The following is a 20,980-nucleotide window of genomic DNA, read 5'->3' on the forward strand; positions in this document are numbered from 1 at the left end:
TTCAAAACCAGCTTCCACGTCATTGCCACCTCAGGTCCTAGTCTTTCAGCCAGACCAGACCGGTTCACGAACTTTTCTTTGACCGGTTCCTAGGGTTTCGGACCATTCTGCTTTCATTTTCCGCCTCCATTTTGCATTCGATAATTAAAGCCTTCAATTCTCAACTTGTTTATTTAAGTTTAATCCTACGTCGAAGAATTTAATGCAAATTGAGTTATATTTGATACTTTCCCAACTAGTGAGCTCTGGTTGGAAATGTGGGCCATTCGTCTCTCTTGGTTATGCCGTGCATGTTGTGACCATGAGACAACTTGCAGTTGTGTGAAAGCCAACCTTTATCCTTTTAATCATTTAGGTTTCTATCTGAATTATTTCAATATTTAAGTCAGAGTTAACGTAGGACTATCGAGCTAGCTGTTGGAGAGGCCTTTATGGTCTACCTAGCCGTTAAGGTAGCAGTATTAGTTTGGAACACCTTAATCACTTGTTACAGCATTTTTGGGTCAGGAGAGTAGTTGTTAGAGCCATTACTGGACAGGTTTCTACATAAGGATCATGGCCCAAACACTCAATAGGGATTAGACAACTCTTTCTTCCTATGGTAGAGATCTTGTTCTCTCGTTATTGCTTTCCTGTCAAAAAGTTCCATTGCTTTTATTACTACATTTTTTTCCTCATATGTTATATATTTTCAAAGTATTAATCATGGTTAATAGAAGGAGTCATTTGGGCTAAGCCTTCTATGTATTGAAGATAACAATACCTTAGATAATGCCTAGCATGCCTCCTATTTTTTTTTAAAAAAATTTCATATTATTTTCAAAACTATCTTTTATCAAATCTGGATTTTAACATGATTTACTCATATAAATGCTTGATTTATTCAATAACTTTTTTAAGGACAGTTGCCACATCGATCCTTGACTGCCGACATCTCTTATGCTTAAATATCTGGACGAAGGGTAAAGAGGCGAAAGAGAGGAAGTGAGATATTTTTCTTTTTCCTTTTCTCTTTTTTTTTTTAAGAGTGTCGGACATATTTATTTATTTATAGTTATACTTGCACTATTAAACAATAAAATTCAACTATTTTGTGAAGAAAAAATATTATAATTAGAATTTTTTTAGAAGGGTCCCACGAAAATTGTTTGAAGAGTCCAACTAATTTTATTGTGCGCTAAATATACTCATGGTAATTTTTTCTTATTTTGTGCATGGATATGTTTTTTTTACAATTTTGAAGAGTCCAACTAAAAATCTAACTCGTAGCCTTTCTATTTGTTAATTTCTTTGTAATTTTTTTCTTAAAAGTGACTCTTAATTTATTTTTCTTTTTTTGTACGTGGAGAAAATAGTATGAACCGATTTTTTTTGGAAAAAAAATATTATGAGGGATTTCTTTTTAAAGAGAAAATATTATGCACAAATTTTCTGCTAAAAACTTTTGAAAAATCCAACTAATTTTGTCCGATAATTTCTTGTTATTTTATTTTATTCTATTTTTTGCTCAATAGTCTTTCATTTTATCTTCTCAACCGGATTCCTCTCTCGGTCCAACCGCTCCCTCCCCTCCCCCTTTTTCCGTCGCGAATCAGTTACCGAGTCCTTATCTGATCCCCCCGGAGACGGGAGACGGGAGCCGGGAGGGCCCCCCTTCCCGTCGCTATAATGAAAAGAAACTAGTATCATCCTTGGGAGAAGCATAAAGTTCTGAGGTTTCCTATTCTCACCGCGGTCCCATACCTCGGCCGGGCCCCCAAAACCGTACTCTCCTCCCTTATATAAAGAAGGAAAGCAAATTCCCCCGCGGCAACAGCGGAGTGGCGAAAGCGTAGGAGGGGAAATTTCCGTAAAGATCCCTCCTTTCTTCTCCTTCCTCCCCTCCCTCTCTTCTACTACCCTTGTCCTTCTTCGCTTCCTCTCCAATGGAGTTCGATGAGACCCTCAACCGCGAGCAGTACGTCTTCTTCGCCAAGCTCGCCGAGCAGGCGGAACGGTACGACGATATGGCCGGGTTCATGAAGAAGATTATGCAGCGGACGCCGTCCTTTCGGGGGTTCACGGTGGAGGAGCGCGGCATGTTCGTCGTCGCCTACAAGAACGTCGTCGGCGCTCGTCGCACCGCATGGCGGATCGTCTCCTCCATCGAGCAGAAGGAGGAGCGCCGACGGAACGAGGCCAACTCTGCAGTCCTCAAGGACTACCGCGGCCAGATCGAGGCCGATCTTGCCTCGATCTGTGGAGAGGTTCTCGGCCTGCTGGATTCCCAACTCATCCCCTCCGCCGGCTCCAGCGAGTCCAAGGTCTTCTATCTCAAGATGAAGGGCGACTACCACCGCTATCTCGCCGAGTTCAAGGTCGGGGAGGAGCGGAGGCAGGCCGCCAAGGACGCCGCGGCGGCGTACAATGCGGCTCAGGTAGTGTCTGTCTTTTAGGGCTAGGTTTTTCTGGTTTGTGCTACGTCGAACCCGCTCCTCAATCCCTGTTTTTGGCGTTTTTATTGGGGACGAGAAAAGCACAAATTTTCCGGAAAAGTTGCCGTTTTTTTTTTTGCTATGGGGGGTTAGGGTTCGGAGATCTTGATTCGAAACCCCCTTAAAAATCTTAAATTTGGTGGTTTCAGTTATCTTCGAACTCCTTTTTCTGAAATAAATAAAATACCCTATAAAAATATTTTTTGATGGTTTTAACTTACAGATTGCTCATTCTTCCTATTCGGCTTCAGGGTTTTCTGGTCTTTGAACTCAAAACACTTTTTTTTTTTTGTTTTTGCGGGAATTTACTTCGCTCGTCTTTTTTTCAGGATACCCATAAAATCGTATTTTTGTGAGAGATTACAAATTTCTAACTCCACTCACGGTTGTTTGCTCGGATTTTGTTTGCTCGGATTTAAACGACAGCCCCCAATGGCCATCTTACCTGTATCGGTTAAATGGTGAATGGAAAGAGTAAATTTAGGGATTCGGCATAGTGAATTAGATTTGTCCATCTGGATTTTTTTAATGGGTTTTTGGTTGTGCCATATCCAGGTATTGGTTTTCTTGTTCTTGGTTTTAATGCCTTCTATCTGCTTAGAAGTTCTCAACGTGAAGTTGGCGTTTTCTACTCGCTTTTTTTTTTTCCAACAGAAAAGTCGCTTTCTTTCATGTGAGAGCTAACATGGTTTTTAACTAACAATATCCACATTGTTTAGTTGGTCGACAGACCTCTGCCACTATGTTATCTTGTATGGGATGAATGAGACAAGTGAACGCAAGGAATCATGATAAGAAGCCAGTAGGATGAACTATGTGTATCACTTTTGGATTTTAATAGGTTTCTCTTATTTTCTCTTTCTTTTGCATCGTCTTTCATGTTTAGGATATCGCAAATGTGGCTCTTGCACCAACACATCCTTTTAGGCTGGGGCTGGATCTCAATTTCTCAGTGTTCTTCCATGATATTATGAAGTCAACTGAGACCGCTTGTCGCATGGCAAAACAGGTTTGGTTTTGCTATATCTTGCATCTTGGGTCGAAGAAACTAATTATTATTTCTCACATTTATTATTTCCACATTTGTTTGTATGTTTAGCATGTTTAGCACATCTACCGTAAGTTATAGATGTGTAATGATATTTTTTATGCTACATAGAACTGTGCACTGCACATATTAGACAACCATCAACAAATATTTATATACTATTAAAAATAAATATTTATCAGAAGGGGGCAGAGGTGAGAGATCAGGGGAGATAGGGAGATTGATCAAGATTGAGAGAGATATAGGGAGAGAGTGAGCAAGAGGGGGGCATTGTGGAGGGGAGAGAGGGCAGTGAGAGAGGAGAGAGAACAGAGAGAGACCGGGGTGGGAGTGAGAGTGAGGCGTAGAGATCGTGGGTGCTTGGTAGCCATGTGGGGGTTGGGTGTAATAGGTTTGGAGGTGGGCCGAGCTGAGGTGGGCCTTCGGCGGGCTTAGGTCAAGTTGATTTTTCATTTGGGCTCTACAAAACAAGTGTGAACCTGAGCTGTACACTCTTGGGCTAGGCCTAGCCCAAAAGTGAGTCCGGCCTAATGAGCTTTGGGTTGGCTTAGGCCCATTTCTAACTGTATCTGTAAAGCCTTGTTTGGGATTGCTGTTGGCTCTAGAACTTTTACAAGTAGAGCTTTCCGGAAGTAGAGTTTTTAATTAAAATCTATTTGTTGTTGGTAACTATATTTCTAAAGTGTCGTGAAACTTTAACATATATTTGGTAACGAAAATGAGAGTATTTTTGGCATGATAAAATGATAATAAAGGATATTGCATAGTAGCGTATAATATAATATAATATATTAAAAGATTATTATTTTGTATACTATTATTATAATATAGTGGAATATAATATTGAATAATAATCTAAATAGTATAACATAATATGATATAGTAATGTATTATGAATAGTACAATATTTCTACATTGTAATATAATGTTATTATAATTATAACATAATATATAATATAATATAATAATATAGCAATATAATATAATATAATAGATTAGAATCTAATCTAATAATAGATTAGATTAGATTATATTATAATAATATTATATTATTATTAAGTATATAACAATATTTAGTAATAATATAATATTATTATAACTTGCCTTCGCCATTACAAAGATGATATTGGGAGCATGCAACTTGATCTCCATCCTGATGTTTGTTTTTATTTTGAATTCGATGGTTTAGCAAAGTAGTTTGGGTAGTGTGGTCAAAATTAAGTAAGCTTTATATCAGGATTTCAGTATGCAATGAGTTGCTGAATGTAACCATTATAAACTAGACCAAAGTCATTTGGCATAATCCTCCTATCTGGTAATTGGTAGGTATGTTGATAAATGTTCGTTATTTTCATTCATGCAAAATGAGTGCAGGCATTTGAGGGGGCTTTTGCAGACCTGGACAATTTGGGTGAAGACTTCTACAGGGATGCCACACTTATTATGCGGCTTCTGCGAGACAATCTTACTCTTTGGACTTCTGAGGTACAGGTATATTCTTGTTTCAAGATCAACTTTATCTAACATGCTACACTTGTGATGCTTATTTATTTCTATGTAAATAAATTCTTTTCATGTGCCAGGAGCAGACAGATGAAGCATAGGAGGCATATACCAGGTGCTTTCCTAGGCGGAGGTGGACTTAAATGTCATGTGTTTATACGCATGTTAGATCAAACCTATTCTCTAAGTACAATTTATGCCACGCAGTTGAATATTCAGGATTTTTGAAGATTTTTGTTTAGATTCTTCCAATTCATATACATCTGCTTGTTTCAGTCTTTTCATGTACTGTTTTTGATCTAGTAGGTGCACTGTTGTGGGTTGGATGAAGGTTTAGCCCTCATATAACATCAAAGTTTTCTATGATACCATTGTCAATATGCAATATTTGAGATAACCACCATGATTAACAGTTATGATGGTATTAAAATGCATTATAGTCCACATCAGTCTGCCATGTTTTGCAACCATTGTTGTATTCTTAAATGGTTGATCTGAGGTTGACAGTCAGCCATAAACATCTGCTCAGTTTGATCAGGGGGCCTTGTCTAAGAACATGCGCCTGTACACAGGATTTGATTAAGAATAACATCTGGATGTTGTTGAAAACAACACAGGTGAAGTATCCCAATCAATAAATTCGATTGGGAAGGCATCTCGAAGAAGGTCTCTAGTATTTTTTGAGTATGCGTTTTTCCAATCTGCTTGTACCTGGTAAATGGTATAATAAGGTATAATATCAGCTGGACGTATAAGCAGGTTTAACATGTTTAACTTTACTGCTGGTTTGAAAAGAACAGTGGTGATGATGAACTTCATACAGTGGTCTGTATATGGATTCCAAAGGGCAACAGGAGAGTCCGACCAGATTACACATGCCAAGGGCGTGGATTCAAGAGGATCCATCTAACAGGTAATCAGAGGAGAGACTAGATGCAGTAAAATACTTATTATCTGACCAATGCCACAAATGCAAAAATAAAGTGATCCATAGTTTGAGACCTGGTCGTGTACCAAACTGACCACATCATAATGACAGCAGGGGCATGACTACCGTATTAATGAAGTGCACGTTTTTGAGGTACAGTGTTGGACCTTCCAGCTAATCTAATATCAACCCTCAGTAAACAGGACAGAGTGACTGACAGGCTTAAAAAAATAAGGGCTGATGCTCTAGTAATAGATCTTCAACTACAGCAGCAGAAATGGACTTTCTTTGCTGGCCTTAAAGCTTTGCTTGACATTAATGAAGTCTTTAAGTAGGAACGAGATTATAACATGAGGATCCTTTTGACAACATGTAATCAGCCTGGTTTACCATGGTATTATTAATTTGGGAGTCTATTTCTTTTCGAAGCTTCATAAGAATGTGTGCACAGATATTACGGGGTTGATGAGCTTTATGGATCCTGCTCCTATAATTACTGCTGTTGTGAATTAGATCAAGGAACACGTGAGGAAGGCGTGAGAGGAAGATTTGGATACAAGGTCAGTAACTTGTTTAGCTTCAATGCTAGTTCTTGAACTGTTACGCATTTGGGTTTAAGCTTTAACGAGCTTGCGTTGACCTTGTTTTAATGGAGGTCTAAGATTAATTTTGTTAATGAACTGGTAAAGCTTTAATGCTGCTTTTGTCATAGGACAGTTACACAATTAGTTTAAGCTTTAAAAAAGCTTTAGTTTGGCCTTGTTTTAATGGAGGTCTAAGATTAGAATTTTATTAATGAACCATGGTCTATAACCTTAGTAGCATATATCTATATCGTTCTTGGATGGATATACAAAACCTGTATTGACGGTATTAATAAAGTGTTGGCAAAATAGTGGAGTGTACATGAAATTAGTTATAGATAGGGTCGCTATAAAATTAAGCGAGGAAGTTGGTAGTGCCATGGATCTAAATTGAGGTTTCTGACCTCCAATTCCCACTTGTTGTGACTCTTCGGAGACATCCGATAAAAAAAAAAATCCCACCTATTGCATATGAATTGGAAAGGAACTGTTTTTCTTCCACTAAATGGTACAGAGAGTTTACTTGAAAGACAGGCATACGAGGGTTAACTTAGTGCAACTGGGTTGTATTTGTTCATATATATTACAACCAAGTCAATGTAGTTGTAGCCTAGTCTATCTGTTATATCCGGATATAAAACCTAAATCCATCTCTCCATCTAGGTTAAGTATGGGTCTGGCTAAACTAGACTTGATATAAGTGAAGAGATGCGACAAGAAGAACTTTGTCAAAAGTAGTGTAAAATTTCATATGTGATCCATAAGACTGAAGTAGAACATATGTAGGGGAGGTCATATTCACTACTGATCGAAGCGGATGAACATTAACATACTTCAAAGGTGCCAATAACTCCTAGCTGAGTTGTTTTGGCATTTGCCTCCTTAAGTGCCGGTTGTGCTCTTCAGTTCACTGTTGAGGTGGCTCGAGGGGAATTTGTGAATGAATACCTTTAAGATGCAGGTGGCACAGTGGATGCAGTTTGTGATGTGGATAGCATTGATTTAACTTAGATATGTCACATCTAACTCTTCTTCGTTGCAAGCTCTTAGATTCTTCTGTACGACGATTTTCTAAGAATCTACAAAAAATAGTTATTTTCAAGAATCACTCTGGATCTTCTCTAAAATGTACACAGACCAAGCTACGGGAGTGAAACTTTAGAACAACTGACATTTATTTAGCCTATAAAATTATGAAAAGAAGATCTTTCTATACGTGATTTCTTTTTGCTTCTTTGTTCTTGTTGACCCTAGAAACAGTATATATATATATATATATATATATATATATATATATATATATATATATATATATATATATATATATATATATAGGGAATAGTGGAATTTGAGGCCAAGACCTTGCAACCGGTTGATTTACAGCTTGTTAGCCATTGAATGCCAATTTCAAATTCGGCACAGGAGGTTTGAAAATTAAATTTATCTCCATGAACATTGCCAGAATTGCGTTTTTTGGCATTGATCATGCTAGTTAGTAGCTGTTTTGGTCCAGTATATCTTCTCCATGAAGTTCACAACTAGATCTACCATGTCAGCCATAAGGCACAATTTTGAGAGCACAGCCGAGCTCAGAATTAGTACTATATAGTAGGGCATAATTCAACTGCCTTGTATTTTTGGGCACGATATATAGCTCCATGGATGTTAATGAAGCTAGCCTACACCAATTGCTTGTTCTTTTCTAGTTTAGTTGTACAAAGTGGTAACTGCACTGTTAAAACTTAATCCTTTGTAATTCAATATGATTTGGTTCCTTGTCCTGTTTAAACTCGTTTAGGTAATGAGTTAGCTACAAGTCCAAATTGTAGAACAAGTTAATATAGATTCAGGTTAAACCAAGCTTATCCTAGAATCGAACCGAACTCGAACTCCTACGACCTCATGTAGCAGCCACCCGTGCACCCACTTGCAATCACTAACTACCAATGCAATGAGTACATTCCAAGAGCTCACACCTTGTAATGCATTACTTGATCTGCATGACTGGAGGATAAGTTTCTACAGAGCTTGAAGTTTGAGCAGTAAGCAATGAGATAGGGCGGGTAGCTTTAAATTCAAATGAGCTTTTTAAAGCCAGAGGTGGCACACTGCATGCACCCACAGAGCCCTGAGAAAACATAGGAAAAGATGAAAGCAACCCCTCCCAAAGTCCTTGGTAAATACGACCACTAAACTATTCCCCACCCTCTTGCGAGCACACAAAAAGCTCATGAGCGCCGTGGAGGGCTCTGCACGGCACGGGGGTCCTATTCTTTATTCAGATTGCCAGTGTGTCCATTTTGACCAGCCAATGATCAAACTCTAGTTTTGGACACCATCTCATGCAAAATTCCAGCCAAATCAGTGTAAGCTGTGATGCTTTCTGCACTCCCTTGGCTACAAATCCTGGGCATGATCGATCTCAACAACTCCAATCATCACTGATGAACGTGTGCAGAATATCGTGATTTGTTATCATGACAGTGTGGTGACCATGGTGATACCTGAGGCAAATTACTATGAAACTTGAGGTTGAGAAAGAGAAACCCAAAGGAAATTAAGGGGGCTTATGGTACTAGGTTTTAGGGTTTCGGCACCGATTAGTGTATGAGTTACTTGGTGCATCCAGGAGGACTGGATTAAGTTGGCACATTGTTGAGGTGAGCTTGAGTAATGATATGTCTCCACTTGAATTTAATGCACAAGCTACGACAATATGTTAGCTTAAATATCATTGGGGTTGTTAAAATACAGCAAACCTAACCTCAATTTCATTGTATATTTAAACGGAGCGTTGCTAGTCTAATGCAGAAATATCGCATAAAAAGTCGAGGTCTACTTTAAATTTACCTTGAAAGAATGATTTCAGTCAGTTGATGCCTCTTGCTTTAGCAGAAGAGATTTTGGATTTGATGCTGGAAGATGATGATTTTGTTGTTAGTTTCATGATATTTTAAAAAGTTTAGCAAAAAATAAAGGATTCTTATTTTTTTTTTGATAATTTTGAGGGGGTCAACCTGTTTAGTTGGCCTGAGCGTTAGATACCATGATATTTATTTGATTAATTCTGCCCTCGCCCCAAATTCGATTGGACTTTCTCCCATTCTTTTTCTTATACAAACATTTGTATATACATATATGATATATGTCATAGTAAAAGCATACGCTTAACTATTCCATGACCTTGGATGGTTTGACACTTGCTTCTGAAATTTTAGTAGGTGATGGAAGTAAGTATTTTGGGGCAACAACTAGTAGCAATTGCGGTTAGGACGGGACATGTCAAGACCCTATAAACCCATAACTTGGGTTGGCTTGAGAACTCCAGGTTGGGCAAGAGATGCAATTATTATACTTTCAGAAGATTCCATAGAGACTTGTAAACACTAACGTTCAACAGTTGTGAGCTCAAATATCTAAAAAAGAATGATGAAAGGTCTTAAGATTTGTTTGGGTCTGAATTGGAGCTTCATTTCAGGTCTTGTTCGGACTGGGCTCAGGCCGACCCAATAATATATTCGACCCCGACCGAAAAAATCAATGGGCTCTATATTTAAAGCTCAAACTCGGCCTGAAATCTTTCAGGCTTAGACCTAGCTCCAGCCCCACCAGAAGTCAGCTCGGCCGAGCTCATTTTCAGCCCTATGCTGCAGTGAAGGAGCCCTTGGAAACTCTTTAAAAAGATGGATTAGGCCATGGAGAAAGGGTTGCTCGGCGAGGATCGTGGAGACACAAAAGCTACGGCAGATGTTCTGGAGACTTATTGATGGAGGACAATGGCATCGAGGGGTGTTGCACATGTGTGTGGGGTGCCTGAAAACAGAAAAACACCAAGGACTGCCCACTGTTTATGACTATATGGTGACTGGTGATCACTACTAGGATTTAAGATTTGCAGAGTAGTAACATAATACTTCTTTTAAGCCATCCCTTAACCTTATCTCAACATATTTAAGAGGCTAGTAGCCATAATTTATAAGGACCATTTCTTAACCTTATCTCTGCATGTGTACCCCTTTAGGTGAGTGAGTGAGTGAGAGAGAGAGGAGGGGGGAGGTTGACTTCAAAATTAATCAAGCCTGGGATGGCATACAATTTGAAGACAATACCTAAAAGAATATTACATATATTTGAAATTGAAGGCTATAATATGTCTTAAAAGTCTTCTTTAGAAAAACGTCTAGAAAAGGAAATATTTGTTGGCTCTGGAGAACATTCATGCTAAGGCTTGCTTATTTATCACTAGCTACTATATGGGGGAAAGAAGAGTAATGCTTTATGCACCAAGAATAGAAGTTACCAGAGTCTAAATTACTGAAATAGTAGTTGCCAAGTGAGCCAAAATAAGGGAATTTGTCATAAACAACTTAAAAAGAAGAGCTAGATTCTGCCATAATAGTGCAACTGCAATGCCAATTGGACATGTGTTGGTATTTATAATTGTGTATTCACTTAAATTTACATGTAGAAGTCCTTGCGATAGAATTTTGAATAACTAAAAATTCAAAATCGCAAGGATATAAAGCTTAGAAGAAAATTCAAGCACCAAATACAACAATGACAACACAAAGGCACACATGCAAGAGGTAACATGAAGGTGGAGACTATTTGATGATCATGTATACTTTGAAGTTTTCTTCATGGATTATCCATGAATATCTTCAGAATCCTTGCTGCATTATTCATTTAGAGCTTCATGCTTGCTCAGTGTCGATGAAGCTATTGTTTAGATCCATTGCACAAAATTTTTGCTCGAATGATGCACAACAGACTGAAACCAGTGTTTGAAGGAAAATGTGATTAGAGTATTGCAAACCAACTACCCCCCGCACACATACAAACTCAGCATTCCATCTATAGTGAGCCAAAAATCCTAGTAACACCTCAAATATGATTAGCACAAAGCTGACAAAAGAGGCTGCCAACTACTTTGGGCTAAACAATTTTCTATTATCTTTCGTAATAAACTATTTATGACCCATTCTTGAGTCCTTGACTGTTATTTAAGATCCTTACCGTGCAAAAGGAAAGTGGTCCATGTTGTGTTTATGGATTCTAATGCATTTTTAAGTTGTATTGATCCATACGGTAAAGTATTGATCCCCATGGTAAAGTTGGACCACAATGTATATGTGCTACTGAGGTACTTCCCTTTGCCATGTGACATGTTCTACGTATTTGTTTGCAATTGTTTGTCATTATTGATCATGTCTTTTCTGTAATTCTGAATTTTAATTTTCATTATAATTACAAATAATAGAGATGCGAATAAGCCAACTTCAGTCAAGTTTTGGATTGTCTAGGATCAGATCTATACATCAAGAGTGTGTTAAAACTTAGCCTAAGTTTTTAAATTGTAATTACACTAAAAAAGTATTGCTTTGCATTCCAAGCTCGCTACTTTTTCTTTTTCATGAAAAGCAGATATGAGATTACAAATCAAGTTTTCCTCTAAAATTTCGAATAAAGGCTTGGTAGCACAACCCTAAAATGTGCGTAGATCAAGCTCGGTGATTAAGTGGAGCTCAAGCTTTTTATGATTGGCTTAGTTCATGTTCCGCCTTGCATATATATAGTCATGCGCATCACGCAGATGCACATGCATGCATGCATGCATACACACACACACACACAAACAAAAGGATTTAGAGATAGAGAGAGAGATTAACATGATTTATTATGAAGATAGATGCCCAAGCACATATATGGTGGTCTCCTACTAGCTGTAATAAAAGGGAGCGATTGGTTGAGTGACAGTACCGAGAGCTCGAATCTCAAAGTGAGGCAAAAATTGGTCCCCTTAGACCGGAAGAAAAGATAGTCTTTAGGCTAAATGTGTCCACACTCGTGCTCGCCAACTCTAATACCAAAAGCCAGGACAGCAGAGAGAGAAGATATGTGGATTGCTCGTGGAAATCTGTGGATATGTGCTCATGACAAGGATAAAGCTAGCCTTCCCTCTCTGACCCAATGGGAATGTGGGTCATATAAAGAGAGGAGACCAAAGGCTAATATGTTAACAAAAGGAACATTTCAAAGGGAATCAGGGAGAAAGAGCTTGAAAGTAGATGCTTGCAAGCATCCTAGCAGAGACCCGGGTCCCTTCCATGTTATTTCTCTCAAAAAATTGGACAAAAGTAGGGAATATCTGCCGGAATAGAGTACAAATATGAAGAATATATTGAGTGCAAGGTTCTTATCGAAAAAAGCCTAGTTCTTTAGTTCTTCAATTGTTTACATCGGTGGTGATATCGGACATGTTGATATCAAGGTAAATCATGATTCATAAAAAATATCCTAACTTGATGGTTGCAATTACATGGATAGCCAATTTGGCTTGGTTTGCGATCTCATCGATAACTCTGATGGTGCATAATATTCAGTGTGTTTTTTAGACTGGATTTAGGAATCCCATAGTCGATGTTATACTCTCACTTCTGGACTAAGCAAGCACGTAATGGATTAAAAGCATAGCCAGAGGCTGTGGGTGGTCCATGCTCAGGCTGCTATAAACTATAGTTGTGGTTTGAGTAATGGAATAGGGGGACAAATATGGTTTATCTTGCTGCATCTGAAGCCTAGTTAATTGATTAGTTGGCAAACTTAAAAACATTTAGGTTACCTAGGTGCATCAGAGGATGCATTGGGTTATGTGGATCCTTAGTAGGATAAGGTTCAATGATATTAATTAGATTAGAGCACCACCCTAGATCATAATATACCCAAACCAGTAGACTTTGTGAAAAAAGCCTCATTGCGTGACAATTAAGCTCATTCACATCCTATATATGGTAGGCCTTATAATAACTAATATATTCATGGTGAAACATGCTAATTATATTAAAGAATAGCATATGATAAATTCTCTTGTTACTTCAAACATATATAATAATATTTTTCCAGATTCTAGATCTAGGCAAGTATATAACAAAGTTCGATGCATTGAAGCAATTAGTGCAACTTGGTCACATGGAGAGCTAGATATGTTAGACAATTATGGTTCAAGAAATATATAACTTACTTGAAACATAGCTTAGACCAGTTAATCAAGTAAAATTGTTAGATTATCGTCTGATATCTAGTTGGATTGCACACTTGGCAAGTCTAGATACGTGGGCATAAAGTAATTAGAAGAAAATGGGGTCAGATACAAAGATTGAACCAGGGAAAGAGTTTAGTGCTCACAAAGAGAGTTGATTTAAAACATTATTGTATGGTTGTTTACTTTGAGTTTGGGTTAAAAGAAGATTGCACAAAATTAAGCACAATTATTTCAAAGTGTTTGGTTTTCGACTACTCATGGCCTGAGGATGTATATAGATGCAGAAGTCCCCTTTTTTTGGGTAAAAATGAGTCCCTTATTGACCATGTAGTCCTATTATAACAACTTCAGGGAGGTGAGGGACAGAAGAAATGTGAGGAACTCAACTGACCTGCTCAAACTTCATATGTTGAATTACCAGCAAAAAAAAAAAATGCTTGTGTTGCAACTAAAGAGGGAGATGTTAGACTTTAATGTAATATTATGGTTAGAAAAACCAATTTAATCTACACTCCTTTTCTTTTAGTAATTTTTTGATAACGAGGACAAGAGGAAGTCCAACTGAAATCAGGGTGAGAGTAGGTTTAAATGCAGATCACTGAATATCCAAAACATTTAGTGACTTTTCCAACTCAACCAGTCCGAAACCCCGAGGAAAGACAAGTTACCAACAATAGATTTTAGAAGGTTTCCAACAGAGATGCATGGTATGGACTGGATCTATCACTAATAGGATACAGAAGTGATGGTTTAATACATCACCTTATCAAACTACTTTCCATTTGAAATAAGTACTAAGCAGTTCTAACGAGCGAAGATTAACTACTAACATAAGAGGGTGGGGGAGGACAAAAGTGCTCCATAGAAAATTTCACTGAAGACACTGCATTTGTATATCAAGTATAACTGAAGATACAAATGGAGAGATGAAATAAAAAGAATACCTAAATTACTAACCTTAAATCCTCCATTTATGATTGAAACACTTCAATATTCCCCTTTGATGTCCTTAAAGAAGGACACATGCCTACGATCTGTGAACCATATATAAATTGTTCTATAATCATCTATGGTAGAGATTTTCACAAGATTAGTAAGTAGGCTTGTGAGATTTGCAAATTTTTTGATTCTTCCTTTTCAACCAATGTGGCACACTTTTGGTTCTCACTGCATAAGAGCTTGTATAATTTTCTCTTAGAAGTGATGCGGCAAAGTGGCCAAGGGGATTGGGCATGGCACCAAAATTAGTAATTATGAGTGTGTCTTACTAAGTCCCATATGATAATTTTAAGATTTGATCAGATGCTACACCCTTTTCTACTATTAAAAATAAGAGCACAAATTGGAGAACTTTTTATATGTTTGTATGTCTCAATGTAAAAAAAGAACAAAAAAATCATAGAAGTGTTCCTCTTGAGCAAACTTAGACATAATACCTGCAACTTTGGTATAAATATGTTATTCAGTCATAACTACTTGCCAGCCACTTAAATTTTGTTCCACTTTTCATCATGATACACCAAAAGTTTCACTTCTAACATTGACATATATTGAATTGTGGCTTATCTCAATGGTCATACTCATTTGCTTAACAACTAGACATTCTAAGTTCATTTTTTGAGTGTATCTCCAAAAATTTGGACTAGAATGGTTATAGTAGGGTAACTTTCCCTCCCTTTCTCCTTTTTGTTTTTCAAATATTGATGCATGTTTCAATATACATTTTCTATCAGGTCTTCCACATAATTTTTGCTATATAAATAAAAAAATTGAGTAGCCCAAACATGTATTTTCTGTGCAAGCATGAAGAATGTTGCATTAAATAGAATGGCTATAAAGTTGAACACTACATGAATATGATAAAGATGGAGAGCACTTATACATAGCACATGATATGAGTGTAACGTGGCTAATGATTATTGTGATCAAGAGTATGCATTTGGACAACTAGGATATAAATGATTAAAATGCATTAGTTGATTAGTAGAATATACCATTTATGGTGTGATGATTCTTCATAGCAATGCCTTTAAAGCTAGGTTAATAAAATTTTTCTAGTTAAACCTAGTTTCCTTAGTTTCCTTTTTCCTTTTGCCACTCCATTAGTTTCCTTTTTTTCCTTTTGCATTTAATATAAGAATGAGTTTAGGTATTAATCGATTTTGAGAAAATAGACATCAGATTGCCGATGCACTAATAGTTTTTATATTGTTAATTTGAACATCATTTTATCCGGAGTTTCTTTGTAAGCATGATGAGAAAGTTTAACTCAAAAAACTGATATTTATATTTTTATAAATATTTTTAAATATTTTTATAAGTTTTAAAGGAATGAACTTTAGATGCAAGTCCTTCTTAAAACATAGAATTAAACTAGAAATTACGTCAACCTACCATAAGGCATGCTACAACCATTGGAAAATTCTAAAAATTTAAACAAACTATTTGGAAATATATAGTGGGAAATTGCTCTCCATGCATAAAAAAGAAGAAGAAAAGAAAGAGTGGGTTTACACTTCCCTCATAGGACTGCAAATGGGACGAGTTGACCCGTAACCCGACCAGCATAAGACCCAACTCGACTCGAATTTAGGACCTGCGGGGCCGGATCGGAACCTAAATTTGGACCTATTCTATTTTTCGGGTTAGGTCAGGTCCACTCAATTTTGACCCAGATCCAGACCCGACCCGATCCTTTTTTTAGATTAATATTTTACTATTATATAGTGGAACTTTGAATATAAAAATACATAGATCCGAACTCGATCCGATCCGATCCGAATGACCAGTCGGATCAAAATTTGTAGGCATGGATCCGATCCGACCCGATCCAATCCCAACTGGGTCGGATCCGGATCCAAAATTATAATTGGAACAAAAAACTGGATCGGATCGAGGTCGCTCAGGATTTGACCCATTTGCAGCCTTATACTCTAGTGGCCAACAGCTTGAGAAAAGGCCAAAATTAATGTCATTAGTAGAAGTTCTGAGTGAAACGGTAATACCTGGCATCCGTTCGGAGAAAAGAGCGCACGCGTCCCCATAAAAGGAAGAAAATAATAAAATCCCGATTCCTATTGGTCAGCCTACCTTTAGCTTGTATTTACGAAAATGCCCTCCGCTTTTATTGAAAGGTCCTCTCAAAAGTGACGGCCCTTTCTCAACCCTTCCTCCCTTCTGGTCCCTGGAGAATTCTGTTTGACCGCCGGGGAGTGAGCCACTTGCCCTTCCAAACCCCTAAAATGACCATAATGCCCTACTATTTATGTATCATACATTCATATTCACTAAATTCAATATCAAGATTGACAATCAGAAAATCTATCCATTATGCTTTTCTAGGCAACCATACACTTAATAATTCGTTTAGATATATAATAAAACAGGGTGTAACATAGTTTTAGACATAAGAAAGAGGATATATGTTAGAAGAATTGAAAAAACATATTCTAAAAAAAATTCAAACATATGGTATAATATAGTCAAAGGGTCATAAATAAAATTAAAAGGATTTCCAACCTAATATTTAACCATTGTAAAAAAGAAATAAATCTCACATTCTATCTTAATATTATAAATATTATATTTCAATAATAGAAATAAGAGATGCATTTATCGAGACGTTTTAGAAAATCTTTTATAAAGAAAGAATCTGATTTAATGATATTTAAAGAATACCGTAACAAAATTTTGGAGACATTGCTCAGCTGTTAGAAGCACAATGATTGTTTTAATTTGTAGTCTTGATTTGCTAGTACATTAAATGCATATATCTTATTTTCTAATATATAATTTTTCACTTTTTATTTACAATATCTTTTAGTCCTAATTTTTAGATGAAATTTACCTTTTATCTTAACACCAGACACACGAAATCGCTATAATTATTAATTATTTGCTAAACATCTTTGAATGAGTTCTAAAAAGGACAGGGTTTTTTTCTTGTTCATCTGCCTTCCCTATTAATAATAACAAGGGTAGAAGGTAATGCTTATGATGATCATTTTGGAAATGGCTATTCTGCAAATACATCACAAAGATATGGCCAGAGGCAATAACCCATCACCTCAACTTCTGTTATTTTAATCCCTGAATCCCTCTGCTAAATCTATGTGTACAAAGTCATGGTACAAACCACATCATCATCACTCATCAGTCTCAAATCACCCCCCAAAATCAACCCATCAATTATCATATCATCATTCTATAATCAGCATCATCTCTGCAAAACCCCTAACAACCCTACCCCACATCTTTCCTCTCTCTCTCTCTCAGAGGGCTTAAAAAAAAAGAACATTTTTTTTTATCTTTCCCCTTCCTATTGTCCCTATTCCCTGCGTGCCATTTTCTCTCCCCTTTTCCCCCATATACTCTCTCCCCTCTCCACCCCACTCCAACAGTAACCCTCTTTCCTATACAACAGTGCATTCCTCCTCCTCCTCTCCTCCTGTGTCCCTCCCCTGCCCACCATTAACAAGGAAGAGCCTCCCCCCAAAACCCCAAAAAATCCCTCATTTGCTCCATATCAAAGAGCCCCATTTCAAGGAGGAGGAGGAAAAAGAAGGCACAAGCCCCTCTTTTCTATCACCAGAACCATCTTCTATCCTTTCGATCAATCTATAATCCATCTCGCTTGGTTGAGATGAGTCCGAGCTATGAGTGCATGTCCTCTATCCTCCTCTGCGCCGAGGACACCAGCAGCATCCTGGGCTTTGATGACGAGGAGGAGGATATCCAGGGGAAGAGGCCAGGCTGGGTGACTCGAAAAAGGAGCGATTTTTATGGGGATTCCTTGATGGTTTTTCCCCTCCAGTCGGATAAGTGCTTGGCGCGGGTGGTGGAGAGAGAACCCGAGCATCTACCGAGGGGGGACTACGCCGAGAGGCTGCGCTCCGGGGCCCTGGACCTGTCCATCAGAAGAGAATCCATCGATTGGATTTGGAAGGTGAGATTTTTAGTCCTTTTTTTTCCTGTGTTTTTTTCCGATATTGTTCCTCAAATTTCTTTCTTTTTTGCCACTATTTTATTGGTTTTTTGATGTTTTTTAACGAGATCCAGTTCCAGTATGATCATTTTGATGTAAATAGATCTAAAATTACCGAGATTATGGATCAACGTAGTTGCATTTGATGTTGTTGTTCTAATTTTTCTGTTGGTGTTTTTATTTCTGCTCCGATCATTCTACGGATTGCGTTTTTGGGGGTTTCACTGTTCCTGTTGTTTGATTAGCGCACATGGATATGGAGGTGTGGTTTGATGTGGTGTTTGTTAATGTATATGGAAATAGGCTTGTTTTCCTTTCTCCATTTGCTTGTTTTATGTTTCTTTTCTTGCATTTTGATCTCCATTCCCTCTTTTGATTGATGGCATTTATGATTTATTGGACAGGTTCATGCTCATTACAATTTTGGACCTTTGAGTGCCTATTTATCTGTGAATTACTTGGATCGGTTCCTCTCCACCTACGAGCTTCCTGTAAGAGCCCTCATAAAGGCCTCCAATCTAATGTTTCTTAGAAACATTACATTAATTCATTCAAGTAGATATAATCCTTGGAATGGCATAAGTGAAACGAATTAATTCACTTGATTCCATTTCCTCATCATTCTGTTAATTCTATTTGTAGCAAGGCAAGACTTGGATGATGCAATTATTGTCGGTGGCATGCTTGTCGTTAGCGGCCAAGATGGAGGAAACTGAAGTTCCTCTATTGCTGGATTTGCAGGTGAAGTAGGCATCATTAATTGAATTTTCCAATTTGTTCGCCGTTTAAATTACTTAGATTTCCCTAATTTGTATTATATAGGTTGGCAAGTCAAAATATGTATTCGAGGCTAGGACTATTCAGAGAATGGAGCTTCTGGTTCTGAGCACCCTCAAATGGAGAATGCAAGCTGTGACTCCTTTCTCCTTTATAGATTACTTCCTTCACAAGTTCAATGATGGTAACTCTCCTACCAAGTTATCGATATCCCGATCCATGGAACTTATTTTGGACACAGTTGGAGGTATGTTTCTTGTTCAAAGCTGCAAAATCTTATCTCGGATAGTTAAAGGAGGAATGTGTAGACTGTACTTTATTGCTGAAAGTGCATAATTGAAATGCAGGGACTGATTTCTTAGCATTCAGACCTTCAGAAATTGCTGCAGCTGTTGCGCTGTCAGCGCTGGGAGAAACCCAAACTGTGGATGTAGAGAAGGGTGTGTCTTGCTGCAACCTCATAGCAAAGGTATATAGTTCTAGTTATTTCCATTTGTGGCTACCGTTTGCTTACCAAGCATTCTATTTTTCATGTGAATGAGCAGTGTCATGTCTCATTTCACAGACCTTTTCACTATTTGAAGGTTTTGATCTGTTTTGTGGTTGCTGCAGGAGAGAGTGTTGAGATGCTATGAAGTGATTCAGGAGAATATACTGATGAGAAATAGGCCCCTTAAAAATGCTACCCTAATGGTTTCTTCAGTGCCGCGGAGCCCAATCGCGGTGTTAGACGCTGCATGCCTGAGCTATAAGAGTGATGATATAACTGTTGGGTCACATGCTACATGCCATCATACTTTGCCAGCTAGCAAGAGGAGGAAAATAAGCACATCTTCAATCCCATGAAGATGGGGGGTTTTCTGGTTACTGCTCACCTGTTTGGGAGGTTTTGGTACTATCAAACAAGCTAGACTGGTTTGGTTAGTGGGAGTTTTGTGTGGTCAGAAAGTTACCAGCAAAAAAAAGAAGAATGAAACTTGACAAAAAAGAGGAAAACAAAACAAAGATGAGATGTTGTGGGTAAGCAGTACTCATCCCTCTAATATGAATGAAGCATCCACCAGCAGTTGAATTATCAAAAATGTAGAGCCAGAAAGGAGAACAGAGAAAAGTGGATGCAATGAGAGGAAATGGAGAGAAATGTATGCTTGGGAGAAGATAGAGGCTGCCAAAGATAAACTGAGAAGTGTTTTTGTTGTTTGTTTTTCTTTTACCATTAGGAAAAAGGTCCCTGTGGGGATGAAAAGTGACCACTGAAACAGAAAATATGCAGGAAAAAGGAGGAAGTGGGTTTTTTAAGAAAGGTATTTATGATTAACATTATTTATGTGCTTACTTTTTTCTTTTCTTTTTTTTTTGATATTTTTGGTGTCTGCCATCCTATTGTTTGACTGCTTGTCTGCTTAGACTTTAAAGTTTGCTTCCCTTATGATATAGAAGGAGTGCTCCTAGTCAGTAGAAATCTTGGGAAGACAACATATAGAACCCTTGAGGGGGAGAGAATCTCCATGTTTATAAGGTGGGTGGGGGGATCTTCTCCTTGGAAGTTTCAGTCTCCAATTTAAGTTTCAGCTAGTGTTTAAAAAAGGAAGCGAAGAATTATTCCTTACTGGATTGGTTTTCTTTGGGCTTCCATTTGT

The 20,980-nt window shown here is 37.7% G+C and overlaps 2 protein-coding genes across 3 annotated transcripts; both read left to right on the plus strand.

Moving 5' to 3' along the window:
- The first annotated feature begins 1,618 nt into the window (after nucleotides 1–1,618).
- LOC103722293 (14-3-3-like protein G-BOX factor 14 kappa) lies at nucleotides 1,619–5,374 on the plus strand. Of its 2 annotated transcripts, none has more exons than XM_026810467.4 (4): nucleotides 1,619–2,417; nucleotides 3,361–3,483; nucleotides 4,897–5,013; nucleotides 5,106–5,374. In XM_026810467.4, exons 1-4 carry the CDS (start codon nucleotides 1,926–1,928, stop codon nucleotides 5,124–5,126), a joined length of 753 nt encoding a protein of 250 aa, XP_026666268.4. In that variant the 5' UTR covers nucleotides 1,619–1,925; the 3' UTR covers nucleotides 5,127–5,374. The 2 variants fall into 2 exon arrangements, with proteins under 2 accessions (XP_026666268.4, XP_026666269.4); XM_026810468.4 differs by having other exon boundaries at nucleotides 4,897–5,007.
- A 12,478-nt stretch (nucleotides 5,375–17,852) lies between these two features.
- LOC103722291 (cyclin-D3-1-like) lies at nucleotides 17,853–20,663 on the plus strand. Its single transcript, XM_008812792.5, has 6 exons — nucleotides 17,853–18,524; nucleotides 18,968–19,054; nucleotides 19,206–19,304; nucleotides 19,386–19,587; nucleotides 19,688–19,809; nucleotides 19,953–20,663. The coding sequence occupies exons 1-6, from the start codon at nucleotides 18,222–18,224 to the stop codon at nucleotides 20,184–20,186; spliced, it is 1,047 nt and encodes a 348-aa protein (XP_008811014.1). The 5' UTR covers nucleotides 17,853–18,221; the 3' UTR covers nucleotides 20,187–20,663.
- Nucleotides 20,664–20,980: the final 317 nt, after the last annotated feature.

Source organism: Phoenix dactylifera, chromosome 15 (assembly GCF_051530095.1).
Source record: "Phoenix dactylifera cultivar Ajwa chromosome 15, Ajwa_hap1_PhDact_Kaust_v1.1, whole genome shotgun sequence".
Taxonomy (NCBI): domain Eukaryota; kingdom Viridiplantae; phylum Streptophyta; class Magnoliopsida; order Arecales; family Arecaceae; genus Phoenix; species Phoenix dactylifera.

Coding starts and splice junctions, on each gene's coding strand:
- LOC103722293 (XM_026810467.4), top strand. CDS start 1,926: ATGGAGTTCGATGAGACCCTCAACCGCGAGCAGTACGTCTTCTTCGCC. Junction 3,484..4,896: donor CTTGTCGCATGGCAAAACAG/GTTTGGTTTTGC, acceptor AAATGAGTGCAG/GCATTTGAGGGGGCTTTTGC. Junction 5,014..5,105: donor TTTGGACTTCTGAGGTACAG/GTATATTCTTGT, acceptor TTCATGTGCCAG/GAGCAGACAGATGAAGCATA.
- LOC103722291 (XM_008812792.5), top strand. CDS start 18,222: ATGAGTCCGAGCTATGAGTGCATGTCCTCTATCCTCCTCTGCGCCGAG. Junction 18,525..18,967: donor CCATCGATTGGATTTGGAAG/GTGAGATTTTTA, acceptor TTTATTGGACAG/GTTCATGCTCATTACAATTT. Junction 19,055..19,205: donor TCTCCACCTACGAGCTTCCT/GTAAGAGCCCTC, acceptor TTCTATTTGTAG/CAAGGCAAGACTTGGATGAT.